This window comes from Tenrec ecaudatus, chromosome 2 (genome assembly GCF_050624435.1).
Source record: "Tenrec ecaudatus isolate mTenEca1 chromosome 2, mTenEca1.hap1, whole genome shotgun sequence".
NCBI classification, from domain to species: domain Eukaryota; kingdom Metazoa; phylum Chordata; class Mammalia; order Afrosoricida; family Tenrecidae; genus Tenrec; species Tenrec ecaudatus.
In genome coordinates this window covers 81,878,519-81,905,654 of record NC_134531.1, presented here as the reverse complement: position 1 = coordinate 81,905,654, position 27,136 = coordinate 81,878,519, and the positions used below count along the sequence as shown (strand labels likewise).

General features: G+C 40.8%; 1 protein-coding gene across 1 annotated transcript in view; it reads left to right on the top strand.

The window, feature by feature from the left end:
• Positions 1-27,136, top strand: part of EDIL3 (EGF like repeats and discoidin domains 3) — a 401,517-nt gene that overhangs the window by 79,147 nt on the left and 295,234 nt on the right. Inside the window, exon 4 of the mRNA XM_075542664.1 lies at positions 8,901-9,029. Coding sequence (XP_075398779.1) covers positions 8,901-9,029 — 129 coding nt within the window. The remainder of the gene's footprint in view (positions 1-8,900; positions 9,030-27,136) is intronic.

Sequence of the window (27,136 nt, the reverse complement as noted above, 5' to 3'; positions counted from 1 at the left end):
CTCTGTAGATATGTATTCGGTTAGTCCCTCTCATTGTAGTGTTTAGACCTTTAGCCTCCTTGTTGAGTTTCTTTCTCAAGGATTTGTCTTTCTCAGAGAGCAGTGTATTGAAGTTACCTACTGTAATTGTTTAGCCTGTGATTTCTGTTTTCATCTTTGGAATGGTTTGATTGACATCGTCCACTGATCACTTATTCAATGAGTAAATGTTTAGAATGCTTAGTGGTTCCTTGTTGCCTTGAGCATTATATAGTGTCCCTCCTTATCTCTTTTTATGGTTTCCACTTTGAGATCAATTTTATACGAGATTAGCATTGCAAGTCCTGATTTCTTTTGAATTGCTATTTGCTTGGTATATTTTTCTCCAGCCTTTTATTCTCAGCCTATTTTTGTCTGTAATCTTGAGATGTGTCAGCAGCATATTGAGGTGTTGTGTTTTCTAAGCCAATCTGTTTGTCTCTTAAGGGCTGAGTTCAGGATCATTACATGTATCTGTGGACTCTGATGTCATTTTATCCCTCTTGTGTTGGGTGTTTTACTACCTCCATTTCTTTTCCGTGGGTTGTGCATATGTGTGTTTGTGGTTCATTCTTGCCTTCTTTCCATCGTTGAGCCAGTGCTATCTTGGGGACTGTATTCCCTTTGATGGTCTCTGGGTGGAGTTGTTCTGTGTGATGCTTCTTATGTGTGTTTGGTGAGTCTTGTTCTACCCATACTGGGTCTGCAAGGAGATTTTGTAGTGCTGGGTTCCTTTTAGCGTATTCTTTGAGATTTTCCTTGTTCGGGAAGACTCTCACTTCCCCATAAACTTTGATAGATAATTCGGCTGGATAGTGTATTCTTGGGTTTGCATTATTTTCCTGAAATTTTTGTAATGTGTTGCTCCACTCTCTCTTCTTCATTATAGCATCCGCTGATACTTCTGAGCATATTCTTATCTGTTTGCTTCATATGTGACTGCCTGTTTTTCCCGAGTTACTCTCATAATTTTCTCCTTTTCCTCAAAGTTGGATAGTTTAACAACATGTAATGGAAACTTCTTCTTGGGATTTAGTCTCCATGGTGTCCTTTCGGCCTCCTGAATGGTTGTCTGTTTTTTATTCAGTAAGCTAAGGAAGTTTTCCTCCAAGAATTTCATTACTATTTGGGACATTGATTTCCTTGACATGAATTCCTCCAATAATGCAATTATTCTGATGTTGTTCCTTCACATAGCATTGGACACAGCTCTGATGTTTTCTTCAGCTTCTCTGATGGACGTGTTAGACTTTTTCTCACATTTATTAATTTATGCTTGCGAGTCCTCTAGGTCACTGGTTCGGTTCTCTGCCTCCTTCATTCGCTGGGTGAGGTCCATGAGTTTGCTATCAGTTTTTGTTATCTCGTCCCTTAACTCTTGTAATTTCCTTTGGTGCATGGCCTTTATGTCCTCTATAATTTCATCCTTTTTCTGTAATGCTTCCCTCATGTCTTGCATGACACTAAGCAGCATTCTGAAGATATGTTTCTGTGGGAGGTCAACGTCTGCCTTTTCTATGACTGCCATTAGATCCAGGTGATCCTCTTGCATTGAATTTTGTTTCTTTTTTCTTGTTGAAACTGTGGAACAGCTTGCTGTTTGGTGGCTGATTTATTAGAACTAGTTGCCATTTTCCAGGGTGTCTCAAAGTCCTGGGCTCTCTCTTTGGAAGATTGGTGTTGTGTTTCTGTAGGCTGCCTATTGCCAACTGCTTTGAGGAGCTGTGTTTCATCTTTGTCCTGCTGGGGTTTCCCTCTCACCTTGGCCTATGGTTTGTGCTGCAGCCACCCACTGGTCTCCTTAGGGGCTGTTTGCAGCTGTGCATGCTGCAGTCTGATGGAAAGTGTTGGTCAGAGCACAGGAGAGCATAGTTTGGGATGGGTTGGGGATTGGGTGATCTGTTCCTGGCTAGCGGCACTTCCCACAGGTAGGCAGGTGGGAGAGAGGGCCCGCTACTTCTGTTAGTGTGCAGATCCACTGCTCAGAGCTGGGGTGGGGGTTGGGGGGGATATTGAGTATGGGCAGGGAAAATGCAGCAGGAAAGGCCCAAAGCCTTAGGTCACTGTGCTGCAGCTGCACAACCTTCTGCCAGACTTGTGTCTAGTGCCTGGCAGACCAGGAGCATTGCAGCAGGATGGAAACCTCTGTATGTTTGTATTGGGGGTGGGGCGGTGTCTGGCTGGTGGGTCTGCGCAGAGCACTGAGGCAGGGCCTGGCAGGCCTGTAGCACCAGTAGAGGCAGAGTGGGTACCCTGAGCGCCACAAAAGAGGCAGCTGGTGGACTTGAGACCACGGGTGTCCTCAGGGAGTGCAGGTAATGGGTTTGAAGCCAGCTTCTGAGTCAGAGAAGTACTCTAAGCTGTCTTGGAAATCACCAGACAGACTAGATACCCCTAATCGGCCCCCAACTTTCTCCATTCACCCATCTCCACAGAATTCCAGGCTTCAGCTACCTAACTGGTCACCACCTTGGCCAAGCCCTTCTAAATTATTTATTTTTATTTAATGAGTAGGAACATAAACTCCAAAACTGAACTCACTGTCATGGAGACAATGCTAACTTATAGTAACTCCGAGGGGTTTCACGAAGGTAACTGCTTAGGCTGCTGGCAGTTTCAAGCTGCAGCCCACATAGATTGCCAACATGTAACCACTCTGCCACCAGGGATCTTCCTAGGAACATAGCTATCAATTATTAAAACACTGAGTCATATTTTCAGTCTTTGAGTAAATTGATGAGTCAAAATTCTAACGTTTTTATTTATCCTTCTTCAGTCAGTTAATTGTTTAAGAAATGCAATGTTAAAAAAAGAAATGTAATGTTTTATTAGAATATTTTCAGTTTGAGGTCTAATTTTTCCCCCTTTGGGTTCTATAGAGGAGCAAAACTTGAGACATGTATTTACGTGTGTGTAGGGAGACAGGGGTAGGGAGGGAAGTGGCGATTTCAAGATCCTTAGATCCGGCAGCAGACCGAAAGCATTTGCAGGCTTATATCCCAGGACACATAGGGCAAGGCGGCCAGAACAGTCCAGCAAGGAAACACAAAGGGAGGTAGTGTGTGAGGCAGAGAGGGTGGGGGAAGGGTGAGAGAAAGAAAGAGAGATTTGACAGAATATCTGTTATGAGGTAGATCATAGCCCCAATGAAACTCTCCTCTTGAGGAATTGGTTGGTCGCATCAGATCACAGCATGGGCAATACAGTGCCCACTGTCAGACAAACCACTGAGAACCAGAACCTAGCCAGGCGGACACAGAAAAAGCCATCATGCATGTCACTCTCTAGAAGATTTGTTTTCTGTCCTTCAATTTATTTATTTACTTATCTTTTACAATTGTCAGAGAAAATTACTTACTGATTTAATGGGCTAAATAAGTACCACTATATAAGTAAAAAGTTTAGTCATTTTAAGGAACTACCCAATGTGAATTAATTGGAGAAGAGGGAACAAGTGGAAATTGATGAAAAGGGAAAGGATAGACAGGTTCTATCACATGATTTTCATCTCCAACAGTGAATTATAGAGATTCCAGTTACCCAGAAAACGTCATTGGTCTTACACCCTCTCCTTGATCTCAGGCAAGACCTGAAGGGCAGGTAGGTCAGCATTGGTCAGATTAATTGGCATTTCTTGCAACACACTGAAGGAGGTGGGATGACACCACCGGGATTTCTCAGCTGCTAACCTGGAACATTGGCAGGCTCATCAACCCAGTGATTCTGTGGGAGCAAGAGTTGATGAGCTGTTTCTGTAAATCCTATGTGGGCAGTGCTTCCCTTTCACTGGGGTTGGCATGAGTTGGCATCAACTTTACTGCACCCAACACCACCACCCAGCACTCTGTGTCAATCAATTTGTTTGGTTTTCATTAGTTTGGAAATGTTGTTGGGTCCTATGTATAGAAACCCCAGATAATGGGGTACATAAGGTTTTCTTGGCTGTCATCTTTACAAAAGCAGGTCACTAATTTTTCCCCCCAGGAAGCTGCTGTGCAGGGCCACACTGTTACTCATTAATAAGCACTTAGCTTGTTGAGCAAGGATGGGTTGATGTGACAGTAACTGGAAGCAATCACAGCTCCCTGATTTCTTCTCACTTTTGAAAGTCAGCATTATATGGAAGTGAAGGTACAGGAAATATAGACTTGTCACATTCTTTCTCAATGTCATATGTATTCTTGCTACTCGTGAGGACCATTGAATGACACGAACTTTTAAATGAGAAAGCCATGTGTGTCAGAGACAACGATTTGAGGAAGAGATAGCATCAACTAGTTTTGCCACAGTGCATGCATTACCCCTAGTACTCCCCATAGTTGATTTGTTACCATACTGCTCAAAATGATGAAGACGAATTCCTTTTCTCTCCCCAGATCATTAAATACCCCGGACCTTTGTTTGAGTAGCCACTCACTAGGTGGTGTAGTGAATTACAACATGCTGGCCTGCTAACTGTAAGATTAGGAGTTTGAAACCACCAGCTTCTCTGAGGGAGAAAGATGAGGCTTTCCACTCCCATAAAGAGCTACAATCTCCCCAACCACGAGCATGTACGCAATGTCCTACAGAGTTTCTGAGTGCACTCCTCGAGAAGTCTCATGTGATAGACTGGTAGATGCACAGACACACAGAGTCACACCTCAGATAATCACTGTGCTTCTGTCTGACTCCTCTTTCCTTCTATTTTCAGCTAAAGACCCTTGGTCTTTTTCTTCACCCATACCTTACTCCCACCCCATGACTATGGAATTTATTTGTTTTTATATAGTCCCTTAATTAAATTGCTTACTCTTACCTTTTCTACTATTTATAACCTGGCTTTCTATAGTGGCTTTTATTTTACTTACGAGTGTATTCACTTCCTTACATCTAAAAAAATAAAGCCAAGATTAGTGAAAACTTTATATAGGCAGTCCCTGGATTATGGACACATGACTTATGGGCAAGGCCTACTTGTAACCGGGTTCTGTCACAGTCCATGAAGAAAACTAGAGCAGAATGGCATTTTCACATTTGGGGTGGTTCGTTGCAATATCCTGAAAAGGAAACTATGGGCCAGAAACCTGGAATGGGCGACTTAACCCGTATGGGACCCTCAAGTGTGGGAGTGGGTTGCTGCAGGTCTGAGGGGAGCCACACACATTCAGTGTGAGGGGGTTGGCTGCCATCTTTGTGGGGGTCAACACATCCTGAAAACCTTCATGTTGTGTAAATGTCTCTTCGCTTTGAAACTATTCCACCAATTTTTCCTCCTCTCATTGCTGTTCAGTCATAGTGGTCCTTCAACTCCTCCTTCATATCTCTGAGGCTACAAGTCTTTTACAAAAGCAACCTGGTTCCTTTTTTCTCCCTGGAAGTGACGGGTGGACTGGTGAGGCCAACACTTCATCCACCGGATCACCAGGACTCCAAGAAGCACCCCCTGCGCTCCACACACACACTGACAAATTATTCCTCTTAAGATATCCCCTTACTACCTGTGCAGCTTTTAAGTCACTCAGAAGGTTTTCAGCCTTTTCTTCACTAAATTCCAGAAGTGGGAATATTTTTTATCCCCGTTAAGAGCCAGGTGGTTATTCATATCATCATTTATGGGCCATACTGGTCAAACATTTCATTAGCGCATCCCTAAAGTGATGGCTGGATCTTCTTGTCTTTGCTGAGGTGTGTTATTTCAGCTGGTATTGATGATTTTACAGGCCTTGTATGGCCCGAGGGCTGGACAGTCCCCATTTCAACAGTAAAATAAGGTGATCCGTCCATTTGCAATCTGTTTCTTGCTACATCAGCGCCCTATATGCTGTCATAAATTATGTATTATTCCGGAAACCCTTCGACTATCATTCTCAGTGATTATTATTGTAAATTCCCCTGACAATTAACCCGATTGTTGGTGAAAATATCTTCCAGCCATGAAAGGATTGATTGTGTACAAGTGAATAATTTAGGTACAGAGATATGGAGTTACCCTACATAGGTTCAATATTCCTCTCTCAACAGGGCTTTAAAAAATCAGAACCAGGGGCTAATCAAAGATAATATTAATAGAAGATTGCTATGCACTAGGGGTATTATTAATAAGACAATAGACCATAAACTTACAAGGATGTTTTGAAAAGGAGTCAAAGGTAGATTTAAAAAAACTAAAAAACTAACAAGAGAGAGAGAGATAGAAAGAAATATAGATCCAGGAATGGTTTTTGTGCTGCACTGAATCCTAGCTCCAGTTAGTTCTTACATTGCGGCCCTGATTTTGCCTCAAAGTGTGGTGAAGAACTTAGATGGTGCCCAGTACTGGATAAAATAGTGTTGGGGTCTTCAAGACTGTCTCCAAACAAGCAGCCATCTCAGTGTCAACTAAGTGCACAAGGAAGAAGCTCACCATCATCAGTCACTGAAGGATTATAATCTGAAATCAAAGGAGAGATTAGTATTGTGAGATACTGGTTTGCAGAAGTCTATCGACGACAGTGGGTTCCCAAGATATAATTGTGGGCATTTTATAGAGAGATGGGAGGACAGTGGTTACTAAACTAGTGCATTGGAGAGATGAGTATAGTAGTAGGTCAAAGGGACACACAGTTAAAGTTTTGTCAGCGGATACTCCCTCTCATGCACAATGGGCCTGATCTGGTTTTGAACATTTTCTATATTTTGGTTTTTATTAGGTCATAATAGGGTTCATCACAGAGGTGTTATGTCACTGTGGTCACCCTCCTGAAGTTGTGTCATATGTCTTTATGTCCTCCAATATATGAAACCCAGGATAGATGAACCTGTAGGGACAACCAGCAGAATAGGGTTTTTTGTTTGGTTTGTGTGTGGGGGGTGGGGTGGGGGAGGCGGGGGTCAGGCAGAGTCACAATGATGGTAATGATGGCGGTGGGGAGTGCAGGGTAAAATGGAAACAGTGTCAAGGAATCCAGGAGGAAAAAGAATGTTTGGAAACTGGTTGTGGTAGCAATTGTACAATTCTGCTTGATGTGATTAGACTATGGCATGCTATGTGTGTTAACACCAAATTAATAATATTTTAAAGGTGAATAAGAACTATATACCTCTGGTCTACCAGTACTTCAAAATCATAAAGACACACATAGGAATGGATCTCACTTATAACTGGAGAACTAACTGAATTGGTACTTGGTCTTTCTTCTTGTCTTGTCCTCCCTTTGGCATATATTTTTCGCTTCATCGTGGTTTCCAGCGTGGGGCCCACACTGGTTTCTCTCCTGCCTCTGCTACTTCAAACAGGGTTCTCCCATGCATCCTCTTTCCTGATGGCCAGGGGCTTCTCTCTGCTATTGCTTCTGAGATGGCTCACTCAGATACCCAGTGTCTGATAAAGCTAAGCAATTCCATCCATTAGCTTTCACCCAGTACTCTTTGGTGGGAACTACAAAGACAGGGTAGGAAGCCATTCTAAGTAATTTCACTTCACAAAAAGGAATGTCTGTAATTATAATTTACAAATGAGAGCAGGAGCAAGAGTAGACACTATGAGCCTCCAGACTGGGATGTAAGCCTGTCACCCATGAAAGGACGAAAGGAAGAAGGACAGAGGAATGGCCTCAGACCACCACAGAGCTTTGCGAACATCTTGGCCAAACACATTGTGAGTGTCAGCATGCAGAATGCCTGTGAGAGAGCCTGGCTCAGCAAGGCTGCTCTGGCGCTCCTACCCCCTCCGTGTCCAGTCACTGCCTTAGGGCCTCCTGGGAAGTGTTGGCTGCAGCTTGGATGTTACCGCAGTACATTCAAAAGAGCACCTGTAGGCGGTCAGTTAACAAAATCCTAGGAAGCAGATTCTCTCCAAGGGCAATCCATGCACCGTACCTGCACTGACCGCCACAGGTGTCAAAGGTTCAGTTATTTTCCCAAGTATTAAAAATGACTCTCAGCTACTCTTCCCACATTTTGCAATGTGTGCTAAGCTACTTGTTTTTTTGAGTGGCAAAAGTTGTGCTTACCCAGAAGTTTGTCCCTCACAATCTTCACTTCACATTGTCTGTGTGATTATAGACATTTCTAAAATACCCCAGCAGAGGACAAAACCTATCCAATGTCTGTAACATTACACAATGCTATTCAATATCACTTTTAAAGGCGTTGAAATTTTTTGACAATATTATTTTAATGTTTTATTTAGTGCTAATATTTTTGAGTACTTAGTAAGTCACATAAGCTGGCCTGGGTGTTTTACTTATGAACATTTTTCATCAATATCATAGCCTTATTATAGACATTTGATAAAAGAAAAAATTGAAGCACCAAATTCAGTGCCTTCCAGTCAACCCTGACTCACAGTTACCCTGGAGAACAATATAGACTGCCTCTGTGGGTTTCTGAGATTTTAACTTGTTAATGACATTGAAAGCTTTGTCTTTCTTCCATGGAGGGGCTGGTGGTTTTGAACTACTGACGTCCCAGATAGCAGCCTGGTGTGAAACCACTGGCCAAGCCAAACTCATGCTATCAAGTGAACACTGACCCTTAGCGACCTCTGTGGATCTCTGAGACTGGAAGTGTAGAAGGAGTAGAGAGCCCAGTCTTTTCCCCACAGAGATGTTAGGGGTTTAAACTGCCAGCCATTCAATTATAGCCCAACTCGCAACCAGCAGGCCACCAGCACTCCTGGAATTGTGGCTCCCTGAGGTGAGATAGGTTGCCCAGGACTCACTGACTAAAGATCTCTAGGATGCCAACCCAGACTGTTGGTCTCCAGAGTTTCACACTGAACCTGTACAGGAAACATACCTTGTATAAACAAATCTCTTGTTTTTTAGTTTTCTTTAAAAAATAAAATCCTTCAAGGCAAAATGTTGTTCTATGTGTACTTTTGAGCATATGCAGCGATATTCTGTTTGTTTGTCTTGCAGGTCCCTGCACGCCCAATCCGTGCCACCATGGAGGAACCTGTGAAATAAGTGAGGCATACCGAGGGGACACTTTCATAGGCTATGTTTGCAAATGTCCTCGGGGATTTAATGGAATCCATTGCCAGCACAGTAAGTTATTTTTGGTTATTAGAGTTTTATGATTATTTATTGCCAAGTTTACAAGTCACTGTCATTATTTCTGTAGAAGAATTAAGAAATTGTGTTGGACGATGAGTCCAGGTGGTTGGCTCCCAATCGAATCCATCACCAGTGATGATTCCTGGACTATGTCTGGGTCTGGATTTCGTATGTGGAATAGGGGTTAATGCTCTCCTAGCTAGCCCTTTCCACGATTGTTCAGCTAGATAAATGTTAATATTTATATTAAATTGATGACTGTATCTTACTTCCATGAACTATCTTGAAACAACATTTCTCAAGCTTCCCTTAAATATCTGGTTTGGGGTAAAAGCAGAAAATAACCATTTTCCAACTTATACATAAACTAGTATACAATTTATAGTTGGTGGTAATTTTCATATGAAAATCTTTGAAAGTACAAATATGCCATCCACATGTCGTTCTTTTATCCTGATTCCTATTTGTCCTGGGAATCTGAGCCAAATAGAGTCCCTTGTGAGGATTTCTTCTTAGAAGTAGGGCTTCACACCAATGTGAATCAGCGATGCAGCCTCTCACTGGGCAGTTCAAAGACATCATTGTCAGGTGCCATGGAATGAGTCCCAGCCCATAGCAACCCTGTATCCGCTCTGGCCCTGTGCCATCCTCACAATTGTCCCTGTGCTGGAGCCTATGGGTACAGCCACTGTGTCGGTCCATCTTACCGAAGGCGTTCTTATTATTCAGTGCGCCTCTACTTCACAAAGCATGCTGTCTTTCTCCAGGGACTGGTCTCTCCTGACAACGTGTTCAAAGCCTGTGAGAGGAAGGCTCACCGTCCTTTCTCAGAGAGGGGTCATAGTGAGTGGAGATGTTGAAGGAGGCTGGTACGGAGGCCGTCACTTGGCATCTTAGGAAGGATGTAAGGAAGGACACGGTAGTGGTCAATGGGACGGAAGCAGCTTCTGGCTAACAAGAAGAGCTCTGGCATCTGTAGTGGTTGTGTGTGTGGCTGCAGTCTGCAAGGTCCACAGTTTGAAACCACCAGTTGCTCCTCAGGAGAAAGACTGGGCTATCTAGGAGCGCAAAAATTCCCAGTCTTTGAAACTCATGGGGCCAGTTCTCCCCTGATGTACAGGGTTGCGATGAGTGACCCTGGATTAGATGGCAATGAAGCAAAAACAGACAAGAACAGCGAGGGAGCATCTGAGCCATGAGCATATGCGTGATTACTAAGAGGCGGTGCGGAGATTTGCTAAGGCAAATGTGAATGTAACTGCTAGAGACAGATTTCCAGCCCAGAGCAAATGCCAGAGTGCAACATAGCTGGGAGACTTTGTGGTCGTTGTACTTTAGTGGAGGCTCGCCATGGCCAGGACTTTGTGGAATTTCCACTGAAGGCCATCACATGACAGGTACGCTCCCTACAATTGGCAGTTAAATCCTTGCGACTCTCTAAGATGTCAGGTCACCCACCACGGAGAGCCTGTTGCTTTCTCTCAGGCTGAGTTCTGAGGTGCAGTGGCTCCCTCCCCTTACTATAGCATCTGTAAGCCTTCCCATGCTCTCTCAAAAGAGCCCTGGGAAGCAAGGAGGGGATCCCAGACTCTTGAACGGGATAGAATGCTGTAAAGAGACTATCAGTAGCCGTTAGTTACTTCCCTATCCACTTCTGTGAATATGGTGTCAGCGGGAGAAAACAGCCTGGCCATTCCGCTTGAGTGTTGTCATTCGGAACTGCTTGCCCACAGTCGACGTGCATTTCGAAAGTGCCCGCCTGTGACATGAACGCAGCATGTCCACGGCGGGCTGCTGGGCAGCGTTTAGAAGCAGGCCTTCAACTCAAGGTCAGGTGATGGATTGCACACAAATGATCGTCCAGCTGGGACCAGGCGATGGTGAGTGCTGCTGTACAGAAGGTGACCGTGGCTGGAGTAGATCCAGTGGTGACAGTAGAAACCTGAGGAAGGCAGAGTGGAGCATAGAGCATATCTGATTCTTACAGTTCTACATCTCCAAAGTGTTTATGAAGAGGGGTCAGGGAAGACATGTGTAGGCTCCTAATGTCACTACAATATTTGACACTTATGTGTGCTCTCCCCTGACCTTCTGCTGAAGTACGTATAAAGCTGATACTCACCAGTAAGATGGAAATCGTTCCAAGCAATAATATGTGTATGCCTGTGAATCATTCCTTCCACATCTCCCCAACGAGGTTCTTTCCATGATAAACATTAGGTTTTTTTCAGATATTTTTAATTATCTAGAAATCCTATTACTGGAGAAGGGTCCACCTGCTTCTGATTCCCACATATTGTTAACTTTGAATTTTGTCAAACATCAGCAGATTGATGGAAATTGAATAAATAATTGTTACCCTCATTCTCCACAGTGGAAAAGCAAAGTCTTTGCTCTCCACCACAAATACCTTCTAAGTTCAGGTAATTGAGTTGAAATTCAGAGTTTGTTTTGAAACACAAAGAAACACATCATTTTCCTGCCCCAAACTCCCATAAAACCTCAAACTCATGTCAGGAATTGTAATGTGAAGGCTGAAGCAGAACATTCCATTTGGAATTGAGACTTTGTTGTCTAAATAACCTGGACTCTAGTCTCTGGAGTGGATCAGTATGAGAAGCAATGGGCAATGAATGAAAAGCCACTGCATTTGAAATGAGAGTCCTGGATTTAAGTCCTGACCTTTTCAGTTATTGGATAAGTGACCTTGAGCCAGTCACCTGACCTTTGTTCAATTAAAGACATATAAATTGAAGGAGCTGAACTATAAATAGTTGATCTTTGCTTCATGCCACCTTGCAGAGTATTATAGCTAAATGGGTAGCTTGCTCCCTCTACAGAGGTTATCTAACTTTTTGCTTTATAGCTGGAATTGAAAAGGATTATATTTTGGGAAAACAGATTTCGAAGGGCTGGAAGGCCTGAAATCTCCTTCGGGCGTTCAAAACAGAGAAGCAGTTATTTAATTCCTTGTAACAACTAGGCTTGTTTCGCACAGTTGCACTAATTTTATGACCTGATATGCTCTAGAAATGTGGGTTTGGCCATATGTCACCATCATTTGGAAGCATGATGGCAGTTCAGACTAATCAGACACAACTCTGGACCTGACTGGGCAATATCTGAATTACAAACTGATCCCGGTTAACTTCCACACACATTAAAGCAGTGGTCCTCAAACTTTTTAAATAGGGGACCAGTTCGCTGTCCCTCAGACCCGTTGGAGGGTCAGACTATAGTTTTAAAAAAACTATGAACAAATTCCTATGCACACTGCGCATATCTTATTTTGGCGTAAAAAATAAAACGGGGCAAAAACACCCGGCGGGCCTGATAAATGTCCTAGGCAGGCCTCATGTGGCCCATGGGCCATAGTTTGAGGATGCTTGCAATAAAGTTTAAGAAATACTGTAAGAAGCTTTTAATAACCAACTGTTATCCTTTCGGAGAAAACGTGGTGACTCTACATAACAACATATCATAGGCATGATATTAATTATGGGTTTTGTGGATCCAAATTACATTGCAAGTAATGGAAGTGAAAGGTGTAGACAGCTAACATTAGCATTTCACTTGGATAAGAAGAATGGAAGAAATCAGGTAGTCATATTTAGGGAGGCTTATTAATTTAGATCTAAGTGACAAAATGTTAACTGAGTATATTTTGAAGTGTAGCTAGGCATTTTAAAAAGTTCAAGTTTCCTGATTAAAGAATTCATAAGTGTATAGAATTCAGTTAGTCTAACAGCTATTTTGCCAGTAAGAAACAAAATTGAAATTTGTTTCCAGTGCCAGAACTATTAATACCTGCGTATACTTTTTGTAAGTAGTATGGGTTTATAAGCTGGTAATAATAATAATAATTATTCTCAGAGATTATTAGCATTCCTAAATTATATGTGGTATCAAAATACCCTAGAATATGATGAAGGATAAAAATAGTAAATCATGGGATGAATTAAGAATCAAAATTAGCTAGTTGTTAGGCTTTGAAAGACATTTTTAAACAAGCAATTTTCCACTGGAAGCTGTATTCTGAGCTGCTATAAGTAAGCATATTTGATGTGTTGCTTAGTAACACAGCCGATGCTTTAGTGAAGGACCGCTTCTTCATTCCAAGAAATCTTTGCCCATCTTCCCACTCAAGAGCTTACATGCCTTCTTCCCTAAGTTTATATAGTGTTGCTTAGCATTTTTTAAGGAAACCCAAAATAATTACGGGGTCGCATGCAATGAAGGAGGTGACCTGCTGGTGGAGCCTAAAAGGCCTTCCCAAATGTGGGCTGGTTTCAAGAAGTAGGCCATGTTACCAGATTAGCTCCAGATAACATCCTCTCGGCCATTTTCTCCCACTAATAACGGTGCCCTGGAGTTGATTTCAACTCACAACAAAACTGTGAGCAGTAGAAGGAATCAGAGTCTCTCGTGCACCATGCTCACAAGGGTGCTGTGCGAGGTTATTGTTGCAGCCACTCTGTCGATCCATCATGTCAGCGTCTTCTTTTTTTGTTGGTCATTTACTTTGCCAATCACGCGGCCCTTCTCCAGGGTCCACTACTTGAGCTATGAAGAAAACAGTGTTTAACCCTGCTTATTTTAACACAGCCATTATAAAAAAGCATATTTTTCAGTTGATGTCATTGATTAATGGAAGGAATCCTACATTCCAAATGAATTTATTGAAGTCTTGATCAATTTGCTTGTGCCATATACTTAATGTTGCTCTGAGTTAACCCAGGATATTTGCTGTTTTGTTAGAGACTGTCAAGAGACTGGTGGCATAGTTGAAAATGATTTGCTTTCTCTGGTACACAGTGTTTGTTTAGTATGCAGATTTCTTGTGGCTTTCGGTACTGTCCTATCAGAATCTTTGGTTGGTACCTTGCATTTACCTAAAAGTGACCACATGATCCTTAGGCATATCAAGCTTGAGGATCTCTGGACTGAAGAATAATCATTTACTTCCAATATTTTTCTGATCTTTGTGCTTTTAATGGAAGGAGGGAAAATACTGTTCTGAATCAGACTGGGGCTTTGGTGGAGCTTTGTCTTGATCAATTGAAGAGTCAATTGATGCTTTATAGCTCTATGCCTCAGCATTCTCATTCAGCAAATCAAAAGACACCCTGGGAACTTTCTCTGGTTTTTGTGTGCTGGAAATGTCTTGGAAAACATGGAACTAATCATCTTTTGCCCTACATCTCTAAATAGCATAATTTTTGCAGTTCAGATTAAATGTTACAGGACACACTGTGACTTATAATAGGTTAGATATGTTTAATAGACTAATACCATTGAAATACAGAAAGGTTAAATTACTCTTGAATATACTATAAACCTATTGTAATTGTTTATTTCCCTATGGTAAGGTGGCTGTGGGGAACGATATGTGACCTTATGTTTTTCTACAAGAATTCTTCTACTCACTAAAATTCATATACATAACTAAATTTTAAGAGTACTCTTGCCAGTTTTAACAAAGCTTTGAACCGGTTTGTTCCAGTTCAAACGTGTGATGAGAATTTTCATTTCCAACCCAGATATACTGAATCAGAATCCACTTATTAACAATATCCATATGTGAATACTAAATATCCATTATGTGTCTATAAGAATCACTTGATGGAATGTATAATAATCACCTGATGATATTGTTAACATGTAGGTCTGCTTCAGTGCATCTGGGATGGAAATGAAAATTCTCAGCAGAGGTTTGAAGTGGAATAAACCTTTTGGAAATCTAGAGTTTTAGCTTGATGCTCCCATTATATTAGCATTCTCAGTAGAAGACCAATTTGACCTAATGAAAATTAATTCCCAAAATATATTGAATTATTGCTGACACTCTGGATTGGGATTGTGAATTTCCCTTCCCACCAATGACTTTGTAGGTAAACCAGAGCCAACATAACTCCTAAAAACCAGAGGTTTTCACTGGCAGTGTTAAACAAACAGATTCCTCTTGCTCATTCCTAGAGACGCCAATCTAACAGATTTGGTTTGTGACCTAAGTCTGGCAGTTTAACCAGTATCCTAGTGAAACCGACACAAATGGCCCTAGAATTTTGATTCTCAAACTTGGCTGCACATTAGACTCACTGGGGGAACTATAAAATATACTAATGCTTGAATCCCACCCCAGAGATTATCATCTAATTGGTCCAGGGTATGGGCTAGGCATTAGGAGTTTTTAAATCTCCCCAGATGGTTTTAATGTGCAACCAAGATTGTGAAGCAGCGTTCTAGAACCAATGTGAGGAATTGCAATGCCTAAAGAAACTTAGTGGAGAACAGCTGAATGAGAAACCAAACTTGGGATACATAAATATAATTTGACTGAATTTACATTCTCACAGTCTTATTGGATTTTATCATCCAAACTTGCTTAATATATGAGAGTCACCTTACTGTAAGAATCCTCACCTAACTGAAAGAATCAGGCCACAAGAAGAAGTTAGTGTACTGTTTTAAAATGTGTTATCCCTTTCTCTGCAGTGATCAGAGTTCCAAAGCATTTTTGTTCTCAGGTTTCTTCCTTTGGCTGAGGCTTACAAAGAATGTTTTATCGTTAGATATACACTTGTATACGGAAAATTTGCATAGGGCCACTACTTATTATAGAGCTAATGTTTCATCCTTGACAAGGAATGCTCAGCTTTTTCACAAACTCAAATTACCAAATGTGTATTTTAAAAATATCTGCAAATTAGTTATTTTAATATGTCATGTTTCACATTAAGTCCACATTAACTGAATCTGTAGAGTGGAATATATGAAAAATATTTTAAAGAAAACATAAAAAGAAATATATGCGAATGGAGACTATTATAATTATGTACTAAAAACAATTCCTTTAAAAGTGTATCATTTATATTTTAATAATGGATGTGTAAATCAAAATTATATTGAGTGAACATTTACAAATGGTATTCTTTAGAACTTGAGTTGATTGATTTTCCTCTCATACCATATCCTAAAATATTAGAGATATTTAAGAAACATATTCTCTAGAAACAAATTATTCTTAGATATTTTGAATCTTTTGGTCATCTTATAAAGCATATTTCAAATGAAAACATTTCTAAATTAGATTTCCCCACCCAAACGATCTTAAAATGATTATATTGGTGCTAAGGAAGAGAGCTGTTCTGAGTTTGTCAAAATGAGATGAATATATTTTATCTGAAGGATGACAATACAGTCATTTGGAAAGAATCATTTAAATGTACAAGAGCCTCAACTTCCATGACTCACTTTTTAACAAGTCACATTATTTTGAGCCATTGCTAATTGTCAACCTTGATTTCCTTATCGTTAAAATAGAGCTAGCTCTAAGTAGATTCCCAGGAAAATTAATATTTGTAAAGATATTCTATACAAGTAGATCTTTCAGACATACATAACCGATTATTACGGTTTTTAGGGTTCATTTTCCAAGACTTTTTAATCATGGAAGAAGTGAAACCACAAGACTGCTTTAATCCTAGCTCATAATGAACCCTAGGAGCTGCAGTGACAGTGGGTATGATGTAGGCTGCTGACTGGCTGCCGGGCCTGGAGGGGAGGGGGCTTTCTACTCCTGTAGTCTTGGAAACTTACAGGGGCTGTTCTGCTCTGTCTTAGAGAGTCCCTATGTGTAGGTCTAGACTCGCTGGAAGTGAGTTTGGTCTTGAGTTTGAATCATGCACCAGAAATGAATAATGCAGAAAGGATTACTTAATACCTCCTTTTGTGAAACGAGGTTTCAGCATTAAGAGTGCGTGAACCTTTTCCATAGCTGGAGTGAGAGAGACGCACACAGAGCACAGACAGAAAAGGGGATCAGGGGCGCTGTTGTTTTTCCAACAGTAGCAAGAGCTAAAGCAATGCTGCAGAGGAGTGATGAGCTCCTGAGGAGCAGGGCCCTGCTTGATGATGTCCCAGTGCGCAGCAGAGCAAAATGCCATTCGGGACTGTGCCACACCCAGGGAGGGTTGGGATTGGACTGTTGGGATCCTTAGGAAGTTAATTGGCTAAAGTTCATTGGCGGAGATTCCCATACCTCCCTTTCTAGGTTGCCATCATCTGGAATTTGTGCAGAAACCTGTTCAGCAATCTAGCAGAGTAACAGGGAGTAGAGAAGGCTCACTGGATGCATTGTTTCTGAATTAAGCCTGAGTCTCCAGCACTTAAGGCAAGAATTCCACCTCTGAAACATCTCTGCCTCACTTTTGAAGACTTGTGGACATGAATTACCTTCATTAGGTCATATTATTAGCTTAAGAATATGTCCATATGCTCTCCCAGTTTATCATCACAACAACCAGAGTGATCGTCGGAAGACGTAGATTGCGTTATTTCTATATTCTAATTTCTATATTCTATTTCTATATTCAAATATTTGCAAAGATTACCTAACTCATGTAGAAAAGAATCCAGAGTCAGTCCTTATAAATTCCATGCATGGCTGTCTCTCTGACCTTACCGTGAACCATTACATCATTCCAACTTTGGCAACTTTGATCTCCACACTGCCCTCTCACGTCAAGTCCACGTTCAGTTAAGGGTAGTTACATGTGTGTTTATTTATAATGGACCATCCATCTATTTGTAACCACAAGGAATGCTTCCTTTGTTTCTGTTTCTCTTTTTCTTCTTAGAATAATTTTCCAGAATGAGCTTCTCAGGCTGGCCCTGAGAAAATGACAATCTAGAACACTTTCGTCCGTTCTCTCTTTACTCCTAATGCCTCTTCCTTTCCCTTTCATATAATTTTAGCAATCGTCAGCACCTGGTATTTTATACATTCATTTCCTTAAAGTATGTATCCCTTTCTACAATATAAGCTTCCTAAGGCCAAACACTCGATTTATTTATGTTTTGCTGAATTCTTTATATTTAACGATTTCTTAGCTCATTGTGCTCAATAAACATTTATTAAAGTAATGAACCAGCCATTGGTTTGTTAGTCAAATTATTGAAGTCCGACTTATGAACACTTGTTGTCCAGAGTTGGACTCCATGAAAGCCACAGAATAAGGAAGAGTATTTACCTTCCAGTATAGCTCATTGCCACGATGAAACATTGTGTTGTATCTTTATAAGCAAGAGTGGTGTGGCCAAGAAAATTTGTGATCAATATACATTATCTTCTCCTTTCAATGATTGTCAATGCTAACTTGCTATTTGAAGGCTCTAAGGAGTATTTCCATTCATAGAATACTATAGATACATAATTATTGGATAGGAACATTTTAAAACATGCTTAATATCATTTGGTTTAATTACCTGGAAGATATGGATGTGTGGGGGTTCTCAACCATACAGTCAGAATATTTAATCATTAGGCAAAAGAGAGAGGACAGAAAGAAGCAAAGCAAAAGCATAAAGTGAGGGAGTGCTTGTCAAAGAAACAGCATGTAGGATGTAAAGGGGAGGTGAGTTTGAAGGTTAATGTAGAGTTTGTTGCTATCTGTACATATACATGTTTTAAAACAAATGCACACAGAGGATGACCATCCACACATACCTGTCTATAAGCATTTAATTAGCACTTAAAATTTTCCCCAGAAGTAGCAATTATATTAATGTCACACTGCAAGTAGTGACTTCTTTTGTTTGAAAGATAAAGGAGTATGTGTAATACTACAAATTTATACCAAATTTATCTAGGGATCAAATTGCCACATTTATTCTATGTCATTTTTGGTTTATTGTCAGCACATCGTTTTAGGTAGACACTTTCTTGTTATGCTTTCTGAACTCGGTCCATTGTCTACTGCCTTTTCCCAGTTGATACAGCATCTCTTTAAACTGAACTGAGGACTGTTGTGTGTTACATCCTCACATTATTAACAGTGGATAGTTTAAGAACAATGTTTTAGGCAGAGCTAGAGCTCTGGTAGCATAGGAGTTATGCCGCATTTGTCTGTGATCCACAAGGTCAGCAGTTCAAATCCACCAGCAGCTCTGAATGGGTTTATGAGCTTAGAGTTACAGTCTCAGAAACTCACGGGGCAGTTTTACCCTGACCTATAGGGTTGCTACGAGTTGGCATCCACTCAAAGTCAGTGACTGAAGACAGCACTTGGAGAGGAGTACAGCACACGAGTTAGCCGGGTGGGACTAAGAGATCCTCGCACTCGTTGTTAGAAATCATTGAGTTGATTTCCAACTCAAAGTGATCTCATGTGAAAAAGAGTCTACCACATTGGATTTTTCTGAAATGAAATCTTTTTTGGAAGGGAAAGTAAACCTTATTTTTTTAATTAATCATTTTATTGGTGGGGGGAGCTCTTACAAATCTTCCAACAATCCGTCATTCAATAGTATCAAGCCCACTTGTACATATGTTGCCGTCAACATTTCTAAAACAATCTATTTCTACTTGAGCCCTTCAGCTTCTCTTTCATGCCTCTCCAGCCTCCAGCCTCTCACCCTCATGAATCCTTGATCAATGATGTACTTTCATTGTTATGTCATGTTTTACACTGTCCGTTGTCTCCCTTCCCCCACCTTTCTGTTGTTCATTCTCCTGCGGGGGGTGGGGGTGCTATATTTCCAACCCTGCAATGGGTTCCCACTCCATCCCCCATACATCTGCCTTTATGCTATCACTACTCCCACTACTGTTCCTGAGGGTGCGTATCTGTCCTGAATTCCATGTGTTGAGAGCACTCATCTGTACCAATACTTGTACTCCAGTATAGCCGTATGTGCAAGGTAAGATTGTGTCGTGGTAATAGGGGGAAGGAAGCAAATCGAGAACTAGAGGAATGATGTGTGTTTTGTTGGTGCTATACTGCACCCTGGTTGAATCACCCCTTCCTGGTAATCCCTCGGTGGAGGGATGTCCAGTCATCTACAGATGGGATTTGGGTCCACACTCCAAACCCCCTCTTTCACATCAATATAATTGTTTGTATTGGATCTTTTGATATCTGGTGCCTGATCCCGTCAACACCTTGTGATCCCACACACTTATGGACTTCTTCCATGTGGGCTTTGATGCTTCCCTGCTAGATGGCCACTTGGTTAGCTTCAAGCTTTTAAGACCCCAAATGCTACATCTTTTGATAGTCAGGGACCATGCACTTCCTTCATTACGTTTGCTTATGCACCCATTTAATCTTCAGTGATCCTGTCAGGAAGGTGAGTATCAAAGAGTACCAGGTTATTAGAATAAAGTGTTCTTGTGCTAAGGGAGGCCCTGAGACCCATCCTTCTACTATCTTAATACTTAACATATAACTATATGTACATGGACCTCTATACCTTTCATTATAAATTAATATATTTACATATATACATACCTATAGCAATACCTCTATAAATAGCTTTTGCCTCCTACTTCTTTCCTCTCTTTCTTTTCACCTTCCTCCACTCAGTCTCAGGAATTCCTCTCTGACACATTGAACTTGATCAAACCCCACCAGTCATTATATGTCCTCCTCATCATCAATTTTGGATCTCCTGTTGTTCCCTTATCCCTGAGTTTGTTGGCTCCCCCCTCCCCCTTTTTACCTCCCCCCTCCCATGTCCCCCAGACCTGTTTTCTCCTCGGGATTGTTCTGAAGTCTTTGCATGAGCAGATCGCTGGGTATGTGTCCCTATGGAGCCTGTGGATGGCTTCAAACTGGCAGCCTTCAGTTTAGCAGCCAAGTGCTTGACTGGGAACCTAGTGACACATGAAGATAGTCCAAGAAGGAAGTGACTCTGCCACACATCAGGTGGTTCTGAGCAGTGCCCATTCCAGAACTACTCTGACTGTGCAGCAGGTGGTTTCATTAGGGAGCGCTGGGCATCACCTGGTAGAAGAAAGGTGCATGAGAGCTTGCATGTGCACTGAACTTGCCATGTAAACCCTTTAACCTTTGAGACAAGTTTATTTGCATTCCAGAGAGCAAACTGGCACACACATGAAAACTCATATTTTGTCAAAATCCGGCGCTGAGCTAACTTCCCTATGTCCTCATGCTCTCCTTTGTATAGAATCCCTTGATTTCTCATGGTACTGCCTCTGCTGCTGTTCTTCCTGCTGCCCTCTCTCAACCATTGTTGCCCAGATCCTCAAGAACATTCCCAGGAAAACCACGTCTCCGTCAAGCTAGAAATCCCTCCTACTTCCCACCCTGCATTTCTTTATTCTCATTCTTTTATACCTTGTTTTGTATTTGTATGCTTTATTTTGCAATTTACCTGAACACAATCTGTCAATGAGTTACCCTTGATTCTTGATCATAACTTGGAGTGGTGCCTTTTACACAGTAGATAGTCAACATATATTTGATCAATGAAGACATCAGTGAGTGATATGAACTCAGCAAATGCTTGATTGTTGTTTGCTTACCAAAGTAGAAATCTCCAGCAAGTCCTGCTCAATTGAAAGGTTGTTTCTTGAGTCTGTTTAGTCTATTTCAATACATAGCATGCATGCGAAACCTGGGCACAGAATAAAGAAGGAAGCAGGAAGGAAGCAATTCGAAGTGCATTTGAATTTGGGTGCTGGATAAGAATATTGAAAACACCATGGACTGCTGAAAAGTCAAACCAATATATGTTTTGTTCTGTTGTGCATAGGGTCGGGATGGGCTGGAACCAACTGGACAGCACCAAACAATATATAGCAACCCCATGTGATGTAGTAAAACTGTCTGTACCATGCATCTGTTTTATGAACCAGTTTCTCTCTTACATGTAGCTAAGTAACTTTCATATCCCACTGCCATCAAGTTGATTCCACTTCACAGTGACTCTAGTTTCTGAAGCTATGAATTGTAAAGGTGGCAGATTGCCTCAACTTTCCCCGAAGGAACGGCTAGACGTCTTGAACTGCCAATGTTGAGGTTAGCAGTTGATACTTACTCAACAGGGATATTTCATAAATGATGACTGAATGAAAGAAGGAATGAAAATATATTTGCTATGAGTATATTGCTCATCCTGATAACGTTTTATTTAAATTCAGGGATGCACAAATTTCTCTTTTCAGAGATAGGAAGATGCTCAATGCTATCAGCTAATAAGAACTATAATGCTATTATGCTAGTCTTATAGAAGCAAATTTAATGTTCAAATCCAGTAAGTAGTCTTCCCTAGGTTCCCATTGTGATTTTGCCATTGTTGTTGTTGTTGTCATTGTCAATTTGCTATATGATTTGGGGTATTTTTTTCAGTTTTAACTGTTGCAAAATGTAGGGATTTTAGTGCAAGCTGTTTTGAATCCTTTGGGGAATAAGCAGAGAATGCTAAAAGGAAATAAATATTTCCATTTTACCCCAATTTTGCCTGAGTGTATAATAAGAAAATCACAGCATACCACATATAGCAATAAAGACAATTCTATTATAACAAGCTTTAAAGATCCAAGCCAACCTTTTTAGAGGCAAGGAAAATATTCTAATTTAATAAAGAGCCATGTATAAATATTTCTACCATACTTGTATTTGAATAGAGTGAACAGGAAGTTCACTTGCAAGTTGATTTTGGTATTTGATTAAAGTATTATTTTGGTAACAATATGGCTTCCATATTCCTAAATTGTCTTCTGTGTCTGTTTTTAGGATGAAGCTGATTAGCCTTAACTTTTATCAACAAATCTGTGGTATGAAGATTTGTTTGCTAAAACTTGCTATGCACACTTTTCTTTATAAAAGATCATCTGATATCTATATTAATGAATTACTTCCAGAGTTATCCTACATTATGCGGAGGAATTGGCTCTTGATCTCTAGATATATTGGCTAATTTTTAAAAAATATATCTAGTTGGTTGAATTTATGTTTGAAAGACATCTAGTATGTTCTTGTATTCATGGTCCTATATGTTGAAACGAAACAAATGTGAAATTGCCTGTTCCCTTAGGGTAACTTAATTTTAATGGGCTCTATTTTTAATTGGTATGTTAGACTCATAGGAAATATAACTTATTTCAATTTCTCTTGATTGGCGTGTAGATTTGGAAGAGTATCAGTGACATTTTTTATTCTTAAAATATAGGTCTTTCTTCTCCAGAGCAATTGAATTGAAGAAAAAAATTATACATTGCCTGTGATCTTTCTGCTGTTGTTCATGGCCCACCATTGTCAAATGGTTCGCAGAATTTATTTACAATGAATCTCTTGGTCATTTTCTGTTTTACAGGGATTTTAAATATGATGTGGTTTTGTCATTTGAAAAAAGACTAACTCTTTGAGGTTCAGATTTCATGTGCAACTTTTATTTTGAGCACACTCTCGAGAATTAACCGCAAGAGTCATAGTGTATTTTAAAAACACATTATCTCCTCTTTCCTCTCCGATTTTTTCTTTTAAAAAGCTTGCAGAACAAAATTTAAAATTCTCGTGTTCCCCAGACTTTCTGGGGCTATGAGAGTAAATGAAAGCCTGCATTCTTGCTCTTAGATTATCTTAAACCTTAAAGCAAAATATCCCCTGGCATCTTCTTAAAGTCAAATAGTAGTTTAGCTTTAGTAGCAAAAATGTCTGTCTTAAGCATTATGCTCCCTTAAGAAATATCTATATGGAATTAAATTGACAGTAGCCACACAGAAGATTGGGGGATGATGAGTTTATGTTAATAAGGTAGGAACAACACAGAAAAGGAGGGTGTGTCAGTCTGGGTAGACTGAAGAAACAAATTCACAGACACTCACAGAGGTGTAATAGAGAACTTTATATCAAAGAGTATTTGTATATTAAGAAAACATCCAGCCTGGTCTAGATCAAGTCCATAAGTTCGATACCAATCTATAATTTCCTCTTCAGACTCAGGCAACACATGCAATGATACCAAACTGCAGGAAGATCACAGTCTACTGGGTGGGAAGTCTTGTGGGTCCAGTGGCACCAGAAGGATCTCAGTGCTGGTGTGGGTCTCCATGTGGCTCCTCAGGCTACAGAGTACTGGTTCCATCAGGGGTCTCCATGTGGCTCCTCAGGCTACAGAGTACTGGTTCCATCAGGGGTCTCCATGTGGCTTGTCAGCAGGAAGATGAGCAGAGTGTATCTCCAACCTCCAGGGAAGAAGACAGGAGTTTCAAGAATCCTCAGGAGAAGGCCATGCCCACAGGGAGTCCTCCTTGGCTGTGGTCTCGTTGACAGTTGTGTTTAGTCTGGGTAGACTAGAGAAACAAATTCATGGAGACTCATATGTGCATAAGAAAAAAAGGTTTATATATAACAGCAGTTGAACATTGGGAAAACATCCCAGCCCACTCTAGATCAAGTCCAAATGTCCAATATTAGCCCATATGTCCGATACCAATCTATAAAGTCCTTTACAGACTCACAAAACACATGCAAATGATGTCAAATGCAGGACGATCACAGGCGAGTGGGTTGGAAATCTTTGGACCCAGTGCCGTTGTAAACATCTCAGCACTGGCAAGGTTCTCTGCGTGACTTCTCCGGATTCAGAGGTCTGGTTGCGTCAGGGGAGGTCCCTGTGGCTTCTCCACCTCGGGGCACTAGCGTAGTACCATGTGTCTTGTCTGTCGAGCTTCCTCTCAGGGGTGTCTGGAAGGAAGTCAGCAGAGAGAGAAAGAAGTCTTCAGCATCCAAGGAGGAAGAAAGAACAGGAGTTCTCAGAATCCTCAGGAGAAGGCCAGGCCCACACAGAGGCCTCATTGGCTATGACCTAATTGACAGGATAGACTCCACCCCTGCACTCTCAATCCTCAGATTGACAAACAATTATATAAGTACCACAACAGGCTAGATTCCACCCCTATGCAAGTTAACAGGAGATATGTAACTACTACAGAGGTGTGGATCGTAACCACTGAAAGATTACATGTAAAAATTATTGGCGGGTGTTCTGCTGCGCATATTTACAACAACAGCAAAGTAAATAAGATATTGGGGGAAAATTTAACATTAACGTTAATTAACATTAAATGATTATAAAGAAAAAAAAGATGTTTTCCAAAAAAGAGAAAATATTTAGGAAGTGTTTCCCTTTTTTATTATCATCCCTTCTATTATATTATAGGGACTAATAGTCTGCCATTTGACTGAGGAGTCCCAAAGGTCATGGCCAAAACCGTCCTTGCCTGATAAAAAGCAGGGCAGGATACTGCTTGGAAAATAGATCCAACCACCAGAATATTGCAGAACGATATGTGTGGATTCCCTAAGGGCCAGAAGTGGCTCTCTCGCATTCCAGCTGAGCTCTGTTCTCTTATGGGAAGGGATATAGAAACTCAATGACTAACTAAAGTTAGTGTGCCTCAGGGAATCCAAGCGGAGTGTAAGTGCGGAGAAGAAGTTAGATTCGAGAAATTCCCAGGTTTCCTAAAGGATCTGTATCAATGTGACAAAATGAGCCACGTTCAGTGATTATCCTTTCAATCCTCTCTTCAAGAAAGACAAACATTTTATCTAATTTCCTTACGGACACTGGACAGATCAAAACACAGCTAATGAGTGGTGGGTTCGTTGGATTGAGAGAGAAGACTACAATCAGACCTCATTCCCAGTACCTTTCTTAGCCTCTGAGAAAAGAGCACTCTACCCAGACTCCCTTGCTTTAGAGCTCCTTCTAGCTAGCCTTCCTCTGGTGTCCTTCCTTATGGGACAAGGACACAAGGAATCGCTGCACCTGGTTCCTGTATTTTCCCATCTTGACCATGCACAGGTATTTAGGATCCCATAGTATTCTCCCCACCTGACTTCTAGCATACATTTAAGGCCTAAATGGGAATCTTCTCCACCTGTTCTGTTATTGACAGACAGCGTCACCTATGTGCAGACATGGTACACTAATGGTCTCAAGGCACCTGTAAGCTCACTGGGGACTCAGAATGTGAATGTTCAGGCAGGGGCATTCTAAGAGATAGGGATGACGGCTGGAAGCCAATTTTCTTAGAGTCCTGATATTGGAGATTTCAAATCTAGTTGTCCATACTACTAGCAAGATATATCTTAACATTTTATTAACTTTATTTATAACTTCTTAATATTTGAACATGTAAGAAGGCTATATTTTGTTCATTTCACATGGCCCTTCTTCTTCCATACTGCAGGTTTCCCACCCTAAGATAGTCTGAAGGATTTCTGGTGACACAGTGGGACAGGCATCTGGCTGTTACTGCAGAGTCAGGGGTTGAAACCCAGGAGCTACTCCATGGGAGAGAGATGAGACTTCCTGTTTCCCTAAAGGTTTAGACTCTGAGAAATTCCAATAAGCAGTTCTACCCCATCCTAGGAGGTCTCTATGAGTGAAAATCGACTCCGTTGAAGTGAGTAAGGTATGCTTAAACTGAAAAAGAGACCTTTCAAATTATATGATTATGCTTGCTTAGGTGCTACAGGATTAGGCTTGTCTTAGCATGAATTATATAAGTGAACATTCATTAAACAGAAAGTAAGCTAACAAAAAACTTTTATTGCCTAAAATTAAGCAGAAAAATATTCTTTATAAAGTTGTTTGGATTTTTGATCCAGGATCAGAGAGGGGCGGGGGTGTGTGTGATCCAATATTTAATATTTGATAAAGGTGCCTTTTTCTTTGTTTTAAGACCTATATACTGAAGTGTGTAGGAGCCTGCTGTTCTTTCTATCTTTCTTTTTTAGGGGTGGGTGTTGAATTCTTCTCTTGCAGGCACTCTATGATCTTATTCTGACCAAGATATATAGGTCAGAGTATAGGATGAATCATACCAACACCAGTTTTTAAAATCAATCTATGCTAAAGCTAGTTCCATCACTTCCCCCAATTTTTTCTGCTTTTATAAATAGTACAGCCAAGAAACCCAATGGGGCAATTCTACTTTGACATGTAGAGTCACTAAATTGACTCAAAAATCCATATAACAACAATCCTCTAAGGTCACAAATGGCCTAAAAATAGTCCTGTAGAGAAAAATAAGATAGAAGAAATACCAAACTGCAAGTAGAGATGTGTGAACAAGGTGAAAAGCTTAGTGCAACAGAAAAGCGACGGTTTCCTCATGGCTAAGAAGAGGATGAACCCTCCAAGTAAAATATCAGCATGATGGCGATTACGGGTTTCCACCACAATTGTTATGGGTGCACTCATTCAGAGAGGTCTGTGATATTCCTGAACGATTATCACAATGATAGTCCCGAAAGCATCACAGTTGAAAATGCTTCAAACGG